The sequence below is a fragment of the Nicotiana tomentosiformis genome, chromosome 1, assembly GCF_000390325.3.
Source record: "Nicotiana tomentosiformis chromosome 1, ASM39032v3, whole genome shotgun sequence".
Classification (NCBI taxonomy): Eukaryota; Viridiplantae; Streptophyta; class Magnoliopsida; order Solanales; family Solanaceae; genus Nicotiana; species Nicotiana tomentosiformis.
Genome location: NC_090812.1, coordinates 15,129,059 through 15,144,283, shown reverse-complemented (window position 1 = coordinate 15,144,283; position 15,225 = coordinate 15,129,059). Strand labels below are relative to the sequence as shown.

General features: G+C 38.0%; 1 protein-coding gene across 2 annotated transcripts; it reads right to left on the bottom strand.

Moving 5' to 3' along the window:
• Nucleotides 1-6,992: 6,992 nt before the first annotated feature.
• Nucleotides 6,993-11,846, bottom strand: LOC104084522 (uncharacterized). Of its 2 annotated transcripts, none has more exons than XM_018766791.3 (3): nucleotides 11,634-11,846; nucleotides 9,211-9,374; nucleotides 6,993-9,112 (listed from the first exon to the last, which is right to left on the bottom strand). In XM_018766791.3, exon 3 carries the CDS (start codon nucleotides 9,055-9,057, stop codon nucleotides 7,153-7,155), a length of 1,905 nt encoding a protein of 634 aa, XP_018622307.1. In that variant the 5' UTR covers nucleotides 9,058-9,112; nucleotides 9,211-9,374; nucleotides 11,634-11,846; the 3' UTR covers nucleotides 6,993-7,152. The 2 variants fall into 2 exon arrangements, with proteins under 2 accessions (XP_018622307.1, XP_009586701.1); XM_009588406.4 differs by having other exon boundaries at nucleotides 6,993-9,041; nucleotides 11,634-11,845.
• Between the last annotated feature and the right edge of the window lie 3,379 nt (nucleotides 11,847-15,225).

Genomic DNA, 15,225 nt, shown 5'->3' with positions numbered 1-15,225 from the left:
ACACTAAATAGTTAATTAAATCCTCATTTTAATATTTTTGAAATCGTAAATTTACTTTAATTTATCTAGTAAAAGATGAATTTACAGAATACATAAATAATAATGTTTACCAATTCCAATAGCGAACATCCCATAATCATCCAAGAACCCGGTATCATAAGATTTTCTAGAAATTTAAAATAAAATACAATAATTGTCCGGAATACAACTTGGACAGGAAAGAAAATACAATACTCTGAAGGAGACTCTGTTGGCTGTGGTGCGTCGTATAAAATGCAGCTCACCTAAGTCCCCGCCACAAACGCGCCTCTACGCCCACAAGGTCGCTAAACATATGTGTCCTGCACAAAACTGTGCAGCAAGTGTAGTATGAGTACATAAATCAACGTGTACCCAGTAAGTATCACGCCTAACCCCGAAGAAGTAGTGACGAGGGGTCGACTTCGACACTTACTATGGGCTATAAGTAAATGGAATAATATCATTAAATTAGACATGGATTAATTAATATAGCTGCAAGCCCATTATTCTGAAGTGAGTAAACTGTTCTTTCATAATTAAGGAATCTCCAAATTTTATCTCCCATTTATTTAACGATTATATCTCCGGCCAATGAGGCCATATCAAATTATCAGTTTATCTCAGACCAGGGAGGCAATATCGTCATTTATAAATTTTAAGACAAGCAATACAAGCATGCACAAATCATGCCAAGGTCGTACGGCCGATCCAATAATTATTTAAACTGTGCACTGCCAGAAAGTCGAATGGTACGAACCATAGATGCATCTATTTACTACCGAGGCGCTCGACCCGATCCACAAATAACAATTATTTTCAAGAAAACACAAGTTTCTCATTTACAGTCAAGTATCTCATACAAACCTTCAAGTAAGTGAATTTAACCTCATACAATTCTTTTATCAATTTCTATCATGTCTAAGTGAGTATATTAGCAAGTAAGGGCACAAACATTCCAAGTATAGCATGATACGGGTCCTAAACTACCCGGACAATAACATAATAATAGCTACGTACGAACTCTCATCACCTCGTACGTATGTAGCCCCCACAATTAGGTACAAACATTTATTTAATTCACCTATGGGGTTAATTCCCTCTTACAAGGTTAGAAAGGAGACTTACCTCTCTCTGAAGTTCCATAACCGGCTTCCGAGCCCTTCAAACAACTTGAATCGATGCACAACGCTCCAAAACTAGCCAATGATTATGCAAACCCATTAATATATACTCAAATACTCAATATAATCCAATTCATAATAATTTCTAACCCCGATCGAAAAGTCAATAAAAATCACCCTCGGGCCCACGCGCCCGGATTCCAAAAATTTTCGAAGATAAATTTTACCCATAACCTCACGAACTCAAATGTATAGTTTATTCTCAATTCCATGCCCAAATTCGGGGTCAAAATCCAAAATACCAAATTCTAGGTTTTCTACTAAAAACCTCACAATTTATACTAATTTTCATGTTTAAATCCTTATACAAACCATGTATTTAACTTATAATAAGGGGAGATCACTTACCTTGAGTTGCTTGCTGAAACTCTCCCCTTGAAGCTCTTCAAAATCGCCCAAACCAAATGAAAATGGGAGAAAAATGGCAAAAACCCCGCTTAAAAGTATTCTGCCCAGCCCGACCTTCGCACCTACGGTGCCTTGGCCGCATCTGCGGTCCCGCACCTGCGGAAATCCCATCGCAGGTGCGGCTATATCTCGGCCCAACATTTCTCGCACATGCGCTCCATGCGGCGCATCTGCGCGTCCGCTCCTGCGCTGCTCTCTTCGCACCTGCCCCTTCGCAGGTGCGCAAATCTTTCCACTCCTTCGTTTCTCAGCAGCCTGGCCCCTTCCGCTTTTGCGAGCCATTTTCCCGCACCTGCGGGCTCGCACCTGCGGACCTCTTCACGCAGGTGCGGTTACACCAGATGCTCAGCTATTTCAGCCCTTCTTCAAATTCCAAATTCGATCCGTTAACCTTCCGGAATCCACCCGAGGCCCTCAGGACCTCAACCAAATATACCAACACGTCCCAAAACACGTTACGAACTTAGTCAAGCCTTCAAATCACATCAAACAACGTCGAATTTATGAATCGCACTCCATTCCAAGCTTAATGAAATTTAGAATTTCAACTTCTACATTCGATGCCGAAACCTATCAAATCACGTCCGATGGACCTCAAATTTTGTACACAAGTCATAATTGACATTATGGACCTACTCCAACTTTCGGAATCAGAATCCGACCCCGATATCAAATAGTCCACTCCCGGTCAAACTTCTCAAAAACCTTCAAATTTCTAACTTTAGCCAAATGACTCCAAAATGACCTACAGACCTCCAAATCCTCTTCCGGACGCGCTCCCAATACCGGAATCACCATACGGAGCTATTCCCAGACTCGAAATTCCAAACGGACATCGATAACATCGAAATGTACTTCACCCCAAATTTATGAAATTCTTCCAAAATGCTAACTTTCACAATAGGTGCCGAAACGCTCCCGGGCCATCCAAAACCTGATCCGAACATACGCCCAAGTCCGAAATCATCATACGAACCTACTGGAACCTTCAAATCTCGATTCCGAGGCTGTTTACTCTAAAATCTAAATCTTAGTCACTTTTTTCAACTTAAGGCTTTCGAAATGAGAATTTTCTTTCCAAATCAACTCCGAACTTTCCGAAATTAAATTCCGACCACGCGTACAAGTCATAATACTTGAAGTGAAGTTGCACATGGCCTCAAACTGCTGAACGACGTGCTAGAGCTCAAAACGACCGATCGGGTCGTTATATGTAGTTCCATTAAAATTCCTCGATTTTCAAATTTATAACAAGCGCTTCACGTCGCACAAGATTGAATAGGAAGGAAATGAAGGCATAAGCCTCAAAGGAATCGAATCGTAGGATGAGGAATCAAGAAGGAAAGTGCTCCTAACAGTCTTGTAGCCTCTCAAAGATAAGTACAGACGTCTCTGTACCGATCTGCAAGACTCTACTAGACTCGCTCATGACTTGTGAGACCTAAGTGAACCTAGTGCTCGGATACCATGTTGTCACGACCCAAAATCCATTAAAGGTCGTGATGACGCCGGACACCGCTGTCAGGCAAGCCAAAAATAAATACTTAATTTGATTCTCATTTTAATATTTTTGAAATCATATTTCCTTCAATTAAATGGTAAAAGATGAAATTTACAAAATAAATAATAATATTTTTAACAATTCCAATACCGTGCAACCCATAATTGCCCCAAAACCCAGTGTCACAAGTGTATGAGCCTCAATTAAGAATGTAAAATAAAATACAACATATGTCCGAAATACAAATTAGACAGGAAAATATAAATACTCTGAAGGAGACTCTGCTGGTTGCGAACTCGTAACGTGGAATGCAGCTCACCTAAATCCCTGCAATAACCGCGCCTCTGCACCCACAAGGCCACTAAGCATATATGCACCTCCACAAAAATGTCCAACAAGTATAGTATGAGTACGTAAATCAACGCGTACCCAGTAAGTATCCCGCCTAACCTCGAAGAAGTAGTGACGAGGGGTCGGCTCCGACACTTACTATGGGCTATAAATAAAACGTCAATGATATAAATAAGCATGGATTACATAGAACGGTTGTAAGCTCAATGTCGTGAAATAAGTAAATAATTTTTTTGTTCATAAGAAATTTCCAAATTTATTTCCCATTATTTAACAATTTATCTCAGGCCGAGGAGGTAATATCATTTATTGTAAATTCCAAAGCAATCAAGGTCAATCATGCGCAAATCATACCGAGGTCGTACGGTCCGCTCCAACATAAATATTTAAACTGTGTACTGCCGAGGGTCGAATGGCGCGAACCATAGATGTATCTATTTAATCTGCCGAGGCGTTCGACCCTCTCCACAAAAGATAAACACATTCAACAGTCAATCAAGGATTCTTTAAGGAGCAATTATCCAAGGAAATGTCAATTCTCATTTAACTGTCAAGAAAAATAAAGTTTAACCTTTTAAAAATTCATTTTCCAAGTTCAATATGATTTAAGTAATTTAAATTAACAATAAGATTGCAAATATCGCAAGTATAGCATGATTTGGGTCCTAAACTATCCTGAAATAAGCATAATAGTAGCTACGCACGGACTCTCTTCACCTCGTGCGTACGTAGCACCCACAAATAGAAGTACATATTAGATTAATTCACCTATGGGGTAAATTCCCCCTTACAAGGTTAGAAAGGAGACTTACCTCGCTCCGAAGTTCCATCACTGGCTCCCAAGCCCTTCCAATAACTCAAACCGATGCCCAACGTTCCAAAATTAGTCAAAAAAGTGCAAATCCATAAATATACACTCTAATACTTATTTATAATCCAATTTATAACAATTCCTAACTCCGCTTGAAAAGTCGATAAAATCACCCTCGGGCCCACGTACCCGGATTCCGAAAATTTTCGAAGATAAACCTTACCCATATCACCACAAGCTCAAATATATAATTTATTCCAAGTTCCACGTCCAATTTCTTGGTAAAAATCCAAAAATATAATTTCTAGGTTTTCTACCAAAACTCCCACAATTTCTACTAGTTTCCTTGTTTAAATCCTTATATAAATCATGTATTTAATTCACAATATGTGGGAATCACTTACCTTGACTAGATGACGAAATTCCCCCTTCCAAGAGCTCCAAAAATCGTCCATCCAAAAGAAAATTAGAGGAAAATGGCCAAATCTCGTCTTTAAAATGACACTGCCCGGCCCAACTTCTCTCTTCTGCGGTCCAACAGCCGCTCCTGCGGCTCCGTACCTGCAGAAATTCCATCGCAGGTGCGGTTCAAGCTCGGCCCAACAGCCCCTGCATCTGCGCCCCTTACACGTTTCTGCGCCTTCGCTTCTGCGACTCCACGTGCGCAGGTGCGGTCCCGCTTCTGCGGAACTCGACCGCATCTGCAGTCCCATCTTACCCCATCCAGAACCGCTTCTGCGACACTGTTGGCCACTTCTGCGGCTCCGCACCTACGGCCAAAACCTCGCAGGTGCGGTTACACTAGAAGACAGATGCTTCAGTTTTCCTTCCAAGTCCAAACTCGATCCGTTAACCATCCGGAATCCACCCGTGGTCCTTGGGACCTCACCCAAATATACCAACACGTCCCAAAACACATTGCGAACGAAGTCGAGGCCTCAAATCACGCCAAACAATATCGAAACTACGAATCACCCTCCAATTCAAACTTAATGAACTTTGAAATTTCAAACCTCTCTAATCGATGCCGAAACCTATCAAATCACGTCCGGTTGACCTCAAATTTTGCACACAAGTCATAATTGACATTACAGACCTACTCCAACTTTCGAAATTAGAATCCGACCCCGATATCAAAAAGTCCACTCCCCATCAAACTTCTCAAAATTAACCAAATTTCTAACTTTCGCCAAATGACTCCGAAATGACCTACGGGCCTCCAAATCCACATCCGGACACGCTCCCAATACCAGAATCACCATACGAAACTATTCCTGAACTCAGAATCCCAAACGGACATCGATAGCATTGAAATGCACTTTAACTCAAATTTAGGAAATTTTTTCAAAATGCCAACTTTCATAATAGGCGCTGAAACGCTCCCGGGTCATCCAAAACCCGCTCCGGGCATACGTCCAAGTCCAAAATCATCATACGAACATGTTGGAACCTTGAAATACCGATTCCGAGGTCGTTTACTCAAAAGTCACACTTTAGTTAATTCCTCCAACTTAAGGCTTCCGAAATTAGAATTTTCTTTCCAAATCAACTCCGAACTTCCCGAAATTAAATTACGACCATACGTACAAGTCATAATACCCAAAGTGAAGCTGCTCAGGGTCTCAAACCGCCGAATGACGCGCTAGAGCTCAAAACGACCGGTCGGGTCATTACAAGTTACTACGAATAAAATTTTGGAATTGTTTTATTTTAGATATTCAAATTATTTAAAAGTATTTGGTTAAAGTATTGCCTTGTTGCATTTAAAGTTTGAGGTTATTATAGTTTTGATAAGCGCAGATGAGTCGCTCGGTCAAATTTAGCGACCGGGTGCCGGTCACGGCTTGTTCTGAAAATAGGTCGTGACAGATGCGACAGCTGAGATGGACAAAAAGTTGGAGGGGTCAGCTGTCACAGTGGACAGTTGTTAGGGTTAGGGGTAATTTAAAAAGTGATTGTTAACAGTAGGGACGTAAACAATAATCAATAGTATATGGGCAATTTTGGGCCTTCTCCCTAAAATATAATATAAGAAAAAGAATAGGTAGAAGTGAGCCCAGGTGCTGAGATAAACTAGCTCAAGTTGGGCTGCAGCTACCAATATCTTCATCTTATCTTCAGTTGATCCACCCAATCATGCCACACAACCTAGATTCACCATTCGGGCTTTCCCTTTCTTGCCCTAAGAGAAACTTATATCCATGTGAAACTAGTTGTATGAATATCTTGTGCAGTATCTTGTTTTATCAGTTTTCATTATTTTAAGGGCTATACTGGTTGAAATAGTAATAATGTCAAAGAGATTTTCACTTTTCCAGGAATGATCAAAATAAGTAAATAACTAATAATCATTTCAAAAAGATGAAAAGATGCTGATATGTCATATACACATGCAAAAGTAGAGTTTATAAACTTCTTCTAATCCTCACAATGTTAATTTGCGGACAGAAACTTTGATGAATAGTTGAACATTGCAAATGTCTAAGTTCACTAATGCAACTGACACTACCACAGAATTATACAATTGTAGTATTAGCAACATCATTATAGAGCTAGCAACTATCAAATATATGTCCACCAATTAGGTATTAAATATAAGTGAGCTTCTGCCAATCCCCAACTTGCAGTTTTTATGTTTTCTGCCAGTAATATAACATACCCAGTCTGGGTCTTCTAATTATTTTTAAAAGAAAATCTGAACTTTTGCGAAACCGATATCTGAATGACAATTACAAGTAACAATAGCATAACCTATGTACTTAACAGAACACTCTCAGATGAGTCCCATTAAACTGATACAAACATTTATACACAGTTCAAAAAAGAAATGAATACTAGTTCATGAGAGTACCAATTCACCAATAGCAAAGTGAACTGCTTCACATTATTGCATTTTTCAAATTTCCCCCAAGCAATGACATTAGGCCACCACCATGAACTCTGCCCTCTGGGACAACAAACTCAAAGTTGTTGTTTGTGTTGCTTCTTCCAATCCCAAGGTCGGTGCTTCTATCGTCCTGCTTCTCTGAAGTTAAGGGGTTAGAACAAGTTGATAAGGCCTTCATTGACAAGGGAACCAATACTTGTGGTGGTATAAGTTGCTGCCTTTCAGCTGGCTTCCCGAGTGAATGAACTGAATCTGAGACCATGCTCACCATAGAAGAGGAACGATTGTTCTTCTCAAAAGTGGTCTTCACGGGGGAGGCAGCAGGGACCAGTCCATGGAAAAGTCCTGGTCCAATCATGCCTCCTTTATTTGCATTCCTCCCATGTAACAAGCTGCTGTGAGCAGCACATAGCCCTCCTCTTCCCCTAGCAAACTTCTCACATTTCCCCTCTCCCCAGCTGCAACGCTTACCACCACCATGAGCCTTGCAAAAGTCAGTACTACCTTGAGCACTCTTTCCACAGTTTTCAAACTTGCAACGTTTCCCTCCTCCGTGCTTAACACAACAATCTGTACGCCCTCGAGCACTCTTAGTGCATCCTGGAACAGCACACCTCTTCCCACCACCATGTGCAACACAGAAATTCGTGCCTCCATGTACACTTTTGGGGCATATCCCACCACCATCAAAGAGACACCGTTTTCCGCCACCATGTGCTTTGCAAAGAGGCGTACTCCCTTCGGCTCCTTTGGTGCAGCCAGCAAATATGCAACGCTTTCCACCACCATGTGCTTTGCAGTACAAAGTGCTTCCCTGTGCGCCCTTTGCACAACTAGGGTATTGGCAACGGCGTCCACCACCATGGGAAATGCACAAGCCAACTTTCCCCTCGGCACTACGAGTGCATCCTTCCACACTGCACCGCTTCCCCCCACCGTGCTTGATGCAAAGGCCTGACCTGCCACGTGCTGCTCTGGTGCAACCTCCAGTAAAACTACAGCGCCTCCCACCGCCATGTGCTATGCAGTAATCGGTCTTACCTTCTGCACTTTTAGTGCATCCCAGGTGATCACACCTCTTCCCTCCTCCATGGGCCTTACAGTAGGCGGTCCTACTCTCAGCACCTTTGTTGCATCCAGGTTTTTGGCATCTCTGTCCTCCGCCATGTCCAATGCAAAGACCTGTTGCTCCTCGAGCTCCTTTGGGACACCCCGGAAACTTGCATCTCTTGGGATTGGTTGTCTTGCGTGAGGATGTAGCCATTGTCGTTGGTTCGGACATGGTACTCATTGAGTAATCAGAGATACAAGAAGGTTCAGAGCTCAGCTCAGGGAGATGGAAATGCGATTTTGCACCCAGCTCCAAAAGTTCCTTGTTTTGGAAGGATAGTTGGTTGTTTTCAATTCTTGGAGCAAGAAGAAGTGAAGGCATGTATCCACCCGACTTCTTGGCCGTTGTAGAACCTTCATCCAGGACAGGGATCGCTGGTCTATTTCCACCCGAAGATAGCTGATCGAGATGATGAGGTGCACCAGCAGTACTCTGAGTGATAGCAGAAAAATCAAGTGCATTGGAAATTTCATCAGTACTCCCAGAGAGGCCAAGTTTGAGGATTGAATCACCCTCAGATGATAGCCCCTGATTCAGCAAGGCTGTAAACCCTTTATTTTTATTAGCTCCACCAGGGTAATAATCGTCGGAAAACATTGTAGGTGTTGGGCCCAAACCAAGTACCAATTTAAACCCATCATCAACAGCATTCTGTTGCATAACATGGCTTCTACTGCTGGTTCCACTGCCTCCAAATCTGATAAACTCATTTCCTCCATAACCAAAGCAATCCAATCTTAATGTTGTATCACTCCGTGTGAGCTCGACATCTGGAACAAGGCACATATTTTTCTCATTAAGATCATTGGATGTTATCAAACTATATTAGGGAAAAGCTGACCTGAAAATAATTAACTGAATAATTTATTCACATATTAATGGAGAAAACCCAAAAATCAAAAGAAAGAAAGCAAGTAAAGTAAGTCCTAAATGAGCTACCTCCTCCACTCACAAACCCTGATGTGTCTGATCGATCCATTTTATCTAATCTTGTAGAGGGGAATCAAGAGTTGTGTAAATGCTCTTATATACAAACTGATGAGGAAGATACTAAAAGACAATAGCAGATCATGTCTCACAGTAGAGAGTCTTAGTTGAAAAACCTGAAAAAACAGAAAACGGGATGTCAGAATTCGTGAAATACAAAAGATATGGGAGATGGAAAGGTTTCCCCCTTCAAGCATAATTTGAAGAATCACATCCTTGAGCGATGTCAATTCCGTCATGAAGATACATTTAAAGACTTAAACAACAAGAATACAGATGGCAAAATTGCAACTTTATCTGCTTTTCTCTTGTTAACATATCAAGGACAAGTTGCATGCCACATATATAAAAGTTAATAATAAAGAGCTCAGATTGACATTTGAAAGTTGAATGTTGTAATACGTGCGGAAAGAAAGAGAGATAACAACAGAATCAAAGGGCAGAAAGATAGAGGTAGGAAGGAGGATTTAAAGAATTCAGATAATAAGTGCTAGCATTACAAACAAGGTATATTACTTGCTACAACTTAAGAAGTTTTCACAACAGTCCACATCAACCTCACCATTAATGTCATCTATAGAATCGGCATAATCTTTCCATGGCCTAGAAACTTATTCTGAATATGTTACATCACAAACAGAGGGCCTCAAATTCTTAAAGGTATAGGGTATTAAGGTGCTTCCTTTTCCAAGTGAATTTCTACTCTTTCATGCCTTGAAGTGTGGAAAAAGGAAGATCTCTTCTCTAAAGATGTGAGAAAGAATCCTCAAACACATAATATCCAGAATCAAATAATTCAATATACAATTGTAACTGAAGAAAACAAACAAACAAACAACAACATACCCAGTGCACTGAAAAAAACAAAAGAATTTTAAAACTATTACATAACAGGATACATGAGAGTATCAAATATATCCGGGCATTTGCAAGTGACCTAAAGTCACCTACACTGAGAATAGAAGACAGCGGCACTTAATTCTACCAGTCCCATAAATCAATAAACGTTGGGAAACAATTTTAAGGACCATATATTGATTTAATGGTGTCAAATGTTACCATTAAAAACTGTTAAGAAGAATGTTAAATGCCCATTTCTTGGATTATAATAAGGATTTCTAAAAATAAGGCATATAAGCATGATATGTGTCATGCTATCCGTGCAGTCATAACTTAGTAAAATTGTAAGTATTGAAAATGGTACAAGATGGCTGCTCTTAATCTAACCAGGTTCATAACTCTGTAGCATTGAGCAAAAACTTTTGAGGATCGTCAGAGTTATTTAATACTTTTAAGAAGAGTGTTAGGGTATCCATTTTCTAGTGTTTTTAATCAATAAACCATTTCCCAGCACAGGCATCAACCCTTCTATCTCATGTCTTTGAAGATCCTAGACTACAACACTTAAGTTACCACAGAACAAGATCCTTTTATTTTCTTGCTTCTTTTGCCAGGTACAGTTTAAAACCACTTTGGGGTTGACCTTTAACTTCAGTGCTAGCTACACCATACTTTCCTATTTTCTAACAGATTGATAGGACTTGTAATCCTGCACACCAAAAGAAGAAGAAGAAAAAAAAGGAATAAATTCTCCACTCTCTGATCAACAAATCTGATATATCTCCACACTTGTAGCAATTTGCCGTGCTGCTATTATACTGTTTTATACCATAAGAGGATATAATTCCATACTTTTGATTGGAATTTGAGGTGTAAAAGAAAGATGTTAAAAACTAATATTGACAAGGAAGCAAATTGTTCAAGACTCATTCTTGCAACTCAATTTATGGCCATCTCCAATAAAAAGTATGTTAACTCCAAGATTTCCTTGAATTCATTCACCCTCTTGAGTATGAAAGAAAACCAACCACTAGAAAACGGGATCTACAACAGAAACTCCAAGAACATAGATTCAAAACGTTGGCCGTGTTAATCAATTAAGTATTTTAACAAGACTTAGATATAATAAAAGATGTAGGCACGAGCAAAGGTAAAAAGAACCAAAAAGGGAAAGCTATTCAATTACATAGTTTCCAATTTAAGCACACTGCAACTGACAAAAGGAAAAAGTCAAGTCTTTCTATACATAATAAGGAGAAAAATAGAATTTGGTTGTTCTACTAAAAATGCAAAAACCAGGAAACTTTAGCTGTCTATGCAGGAATATTGAGCAATAAAACAGAGCAAGGCAGAGCTACTGTAAACGGAAATATAATAAAACAGCAATTAATGAGTTTCACTCCTATAATTAATCAATATAGGCCAACACAGAATTATCAACAAAACAAATATAACTCAATTGAAGGTATTGAAATGAGAAGAAAAAAAAGAACATAGAGATTGAAGAATGAAAATAAAGAATTCAAGAAAAATACCCTTTAGAGAAAATATCCATTTCAGCAAAGCTGACAATTTCAAGAATCAATTGAAGCCATCCTTTCAGAATTTAGTATTCTTCTTCTAGAACTAGAAAGAGAAACTGAAGAACTGAAACCTTGTTCAGCTCCAACAAAGTGGAGTAAAAAGAAAAATAAGAAAAGGAGAAGAGAAGAGAAAGACAATAATTTCGGTGTTGTTTTGATAAATAGAGCTAAATTTGATATGTCAACCTCTTTATTATTGATCAAACGTCACCCAAAGGGATTCTTGTTGGATTCCAATTTTCCAATTTTGCCCTTTATTTATTTTTTTCAATGCTCAAAACATTTGATATTTAAAATTTACTGATTTCATTAACTCCAAATTTTATTTGATAAGATTACACAAGAGAAAAGGTACCTCCTAATAAAAAAAAATTATTCTAATTATGAAGTGATTCCAAATATTTCACCATATTGATGCTCTTTATCGTCAATAGCACAACAACTGTATTCTGTGGACGGTTTTAAGCAAACGACTCATTGATATGAACGCTGCTTACTTTTAAGTGATAGAGACATTTTATTTATTTACCATTTTGCCCTAATTGAAGTTCAAAAAGGGAACAAAGGGCAAGGGTTTAGCTGTAAATTTACAAAAAAATTATAATTTGAAGGTCACACTCAGATGACATAAGCAATATCAGTGGAAATTTGTGGTCTATGTGAATTTGTCGTGTCATACCCAAAATATTTCAGAGCTTTTACCCGAAAAAATCTATAGAGCAGCTGCCATAGTACGGTTTTCTAGTTAGCGGCTCCTGACGTAAGAAAAAACCTGTTCGGCATTTTCGTAATTGTATACTCTTCCATTCCCAGATTGTTTCATTTATTTTGGACCATTTCTCTTTTTCTCTGTCGTTAAAAATTTGACATGTTTACTTACTTTCTTAAATCATTTTAACCTTATCATGACTTGCTGTAAACTTCATTTACTACAAATTACTGTATAAGTGACCATATCCTATGTGTACGGAATAATCAATTTTTATCATATATTTTTCACATTATATTTTAATATAAAAAATTAAATTATTTAATTTGATTTAAACAATGAATTCGAATACAAAATTTATTTTAAGTATCAATTAAAGGCCTACTGACCAAAATTTCGGTATGACGTCAATCACACAACAATTAAAAAAAAATAATGGCACGAGGCCTCCTCATTCCCCATTCGCAGCATCCAAAAGGAAACAGTTTGGAATCTAGTTTACTGCCAGCTAATGAGAATTCACATTCGTTGATTCCCCCACCCCCACCCCACAATAATTGCGATTCCAAGAATCTTTTCTTTCCCTTAATTTTGCTTGCGTTCGGCATAGATCTATATATTTTCCTTGTAGTTATCCAAATTAGACCAATGGGATTCCAACTCTTATTGCCGCAGTTTGAACGATAAGAACCAACTAACGTACTGCGCATACGACTATAGGAGCATCTATATCTTCAATTATACACGTTAATTGAATACCTAGCTAATGATCCATACATTATTATTATGACGCGTGTCTTTTTTAAAGAGAAAAGAGAATATAGTGAGAATTTGGTTAGCATTTGTTGTGTGTGAGACTGTTATATTTACCACTCACTATAAGCTTTGATACCAATGGAGTATATTAATTTACCAAAAATATTAGGGTTACGTTTGCCGTGCCGCTCTAGTAGTAAATATATGAAACCGGTATAAATGTACTAACACAGTATATTTATATCAAATCAATAAAATTTACTTTAATTTAGCAGTTAAAATTAAAATTAATACATATATCATCCAAGCTCATGCTACGTACAGTAAACCTACAGAAGCAACGTTGGCTGTCTCTAGTTTTACGAGGTACTATCTGCTATTCTTCTTGCTCATGTACGCTCTTATGGATCCAACCAAGTTGAACAACTCTTAATTTGTTTTTTGTTTTATCTCTTCTGAGTTATTTAGTTATCCTACGGAAAATGTCTTGCCATTTATTCAGAAAATGCATGGTCATACTTTGATCCTTATAGCTTTGTAGGTACTTTTAGAAAAATTGATACATTAAACCTGTGGATTTCCCTCAGAGAAAAGAGATTGTGTACGCCCACATACGCACGCAGGGATTTGCAGTCGTACCCTATATTTATGATACATTTTAATATGTATCCTATTTTTAAAAATTATTCATTTGGTAGCGAGCTGACAAAAAAAACCGTAATAATATGACAGTTACACTCCTGACAAAAGATATAAAACCTGCATCACACATTAATTGCGCGATCTGCAACCTCATTCGTGAAAAAAGATCTCCTCCTCTCCTCTCAACAGCTTTATCAAAAAACCAAAAACTTGAACCAGATTCATCTACAAAATCACACTTGCATGAAGTTGTTTGATGGATATAGCATGAAGTTTTCACTTATAGATCTTCAAAACTTTTCAAAACTTCAAATTTAATTTAATGCGTGAAGGATATAGAAAAAAGTTGTTTCACGTTGAAGTCTGAAGTTTTAGTCAAATACAAGCTAACACTTCATGCTAATGTAGCATGAAGTTGTTTTATATTGAAGCTAAAACTTCATGCTAATTCACTGAAGCTAAAACTTCATGCTAATGCATGATGAAGTTATTTAGTTCATTTGCTAAAATTTCATACCAACACATGCTGAAGTCTACAATTTTGTCATGAGTTTTATCTGAAACTTCAGTCTCAACATGCTGAAGTTTTTTAGTTCATTTGTAAAATTTCAGACTAAATATGCTTAAGTTTTTGTCCTGCAGTACGTAATTTTCTAACGAGTTTTTGCTAATGCATGCTGAAGTTATTTAGTTTTTTGCAAAAACTTCATACCAAAATATGCTGAAGTTTTGTCCTGCAGTCTACAGTTTTGTCATGAGTTTTATCCGAAACTTCAGTCTAAAAAAGCTGAAGTATTTTAGTTCATTTGCTAAAACTCTAGACTAAACATGTTTAAGTTTTTGTCTTGAAGTATATAATTTTCTAATGAGTTTTTGCTAATGCATGTTGAAGTTATTTAGTTCATTTGCTAAAATTTCATACTAAAACATGCTGAAGTTTTGTCCTGCAGTCTACAGTTTTGTCATGAGTTTTATCCGAAACTTCAGTCTAAACATGCTTAACTTTTTGCTAATGCATACTGAAGTTATTTAGTTCATTTGCAAAAATTTCATACCAAAACATGCTAAAGTTTTGTCCTACAATCTACAGTTTTGTCACGAGTTTTATCCGAAACTTCGGTCTATTTTGCTGAAAGTAGTCTTTTATTAAAGAAGGGCAAAATCGTCTTTTTAAAAACGCTTTTAACAAAGAAAAACTGGTACGGGATCAAACAAAAAAATAAAACGGGTACAAGCTAAAAATCGGCGACCAAATAGTGCGCCCCATGCAATTTTTACCACATACGCGTAGTAAACCACAGTATTTGCCACAAATATGATATGTTACTATTTGTACAATATAATAGGAAACTTAAAACGCAAAAACAACAATTTATGTACATTCTGATGACTTTTTGATAATTTTTGGACGTTTGACTTTGAAACAAAAAAAAAACT

Excerpts from the sequence above, each read along its gene's own strand:
- LOC104084522 (XM_009588406.4), bottom strand. The coding sequence starts at position 9,250 with ATGGATCGATCAGACACATCAGGGTTTGTGAGTGGAGGAG. Across the intron at positions 9,042-9,210 it reads AGGGTTTGTGAGTGGAGGAG|ATGTCGAGCTCACACGGAGT; the intron begins GTAGCTCATTTA and ends GCCTTGTTCCAG.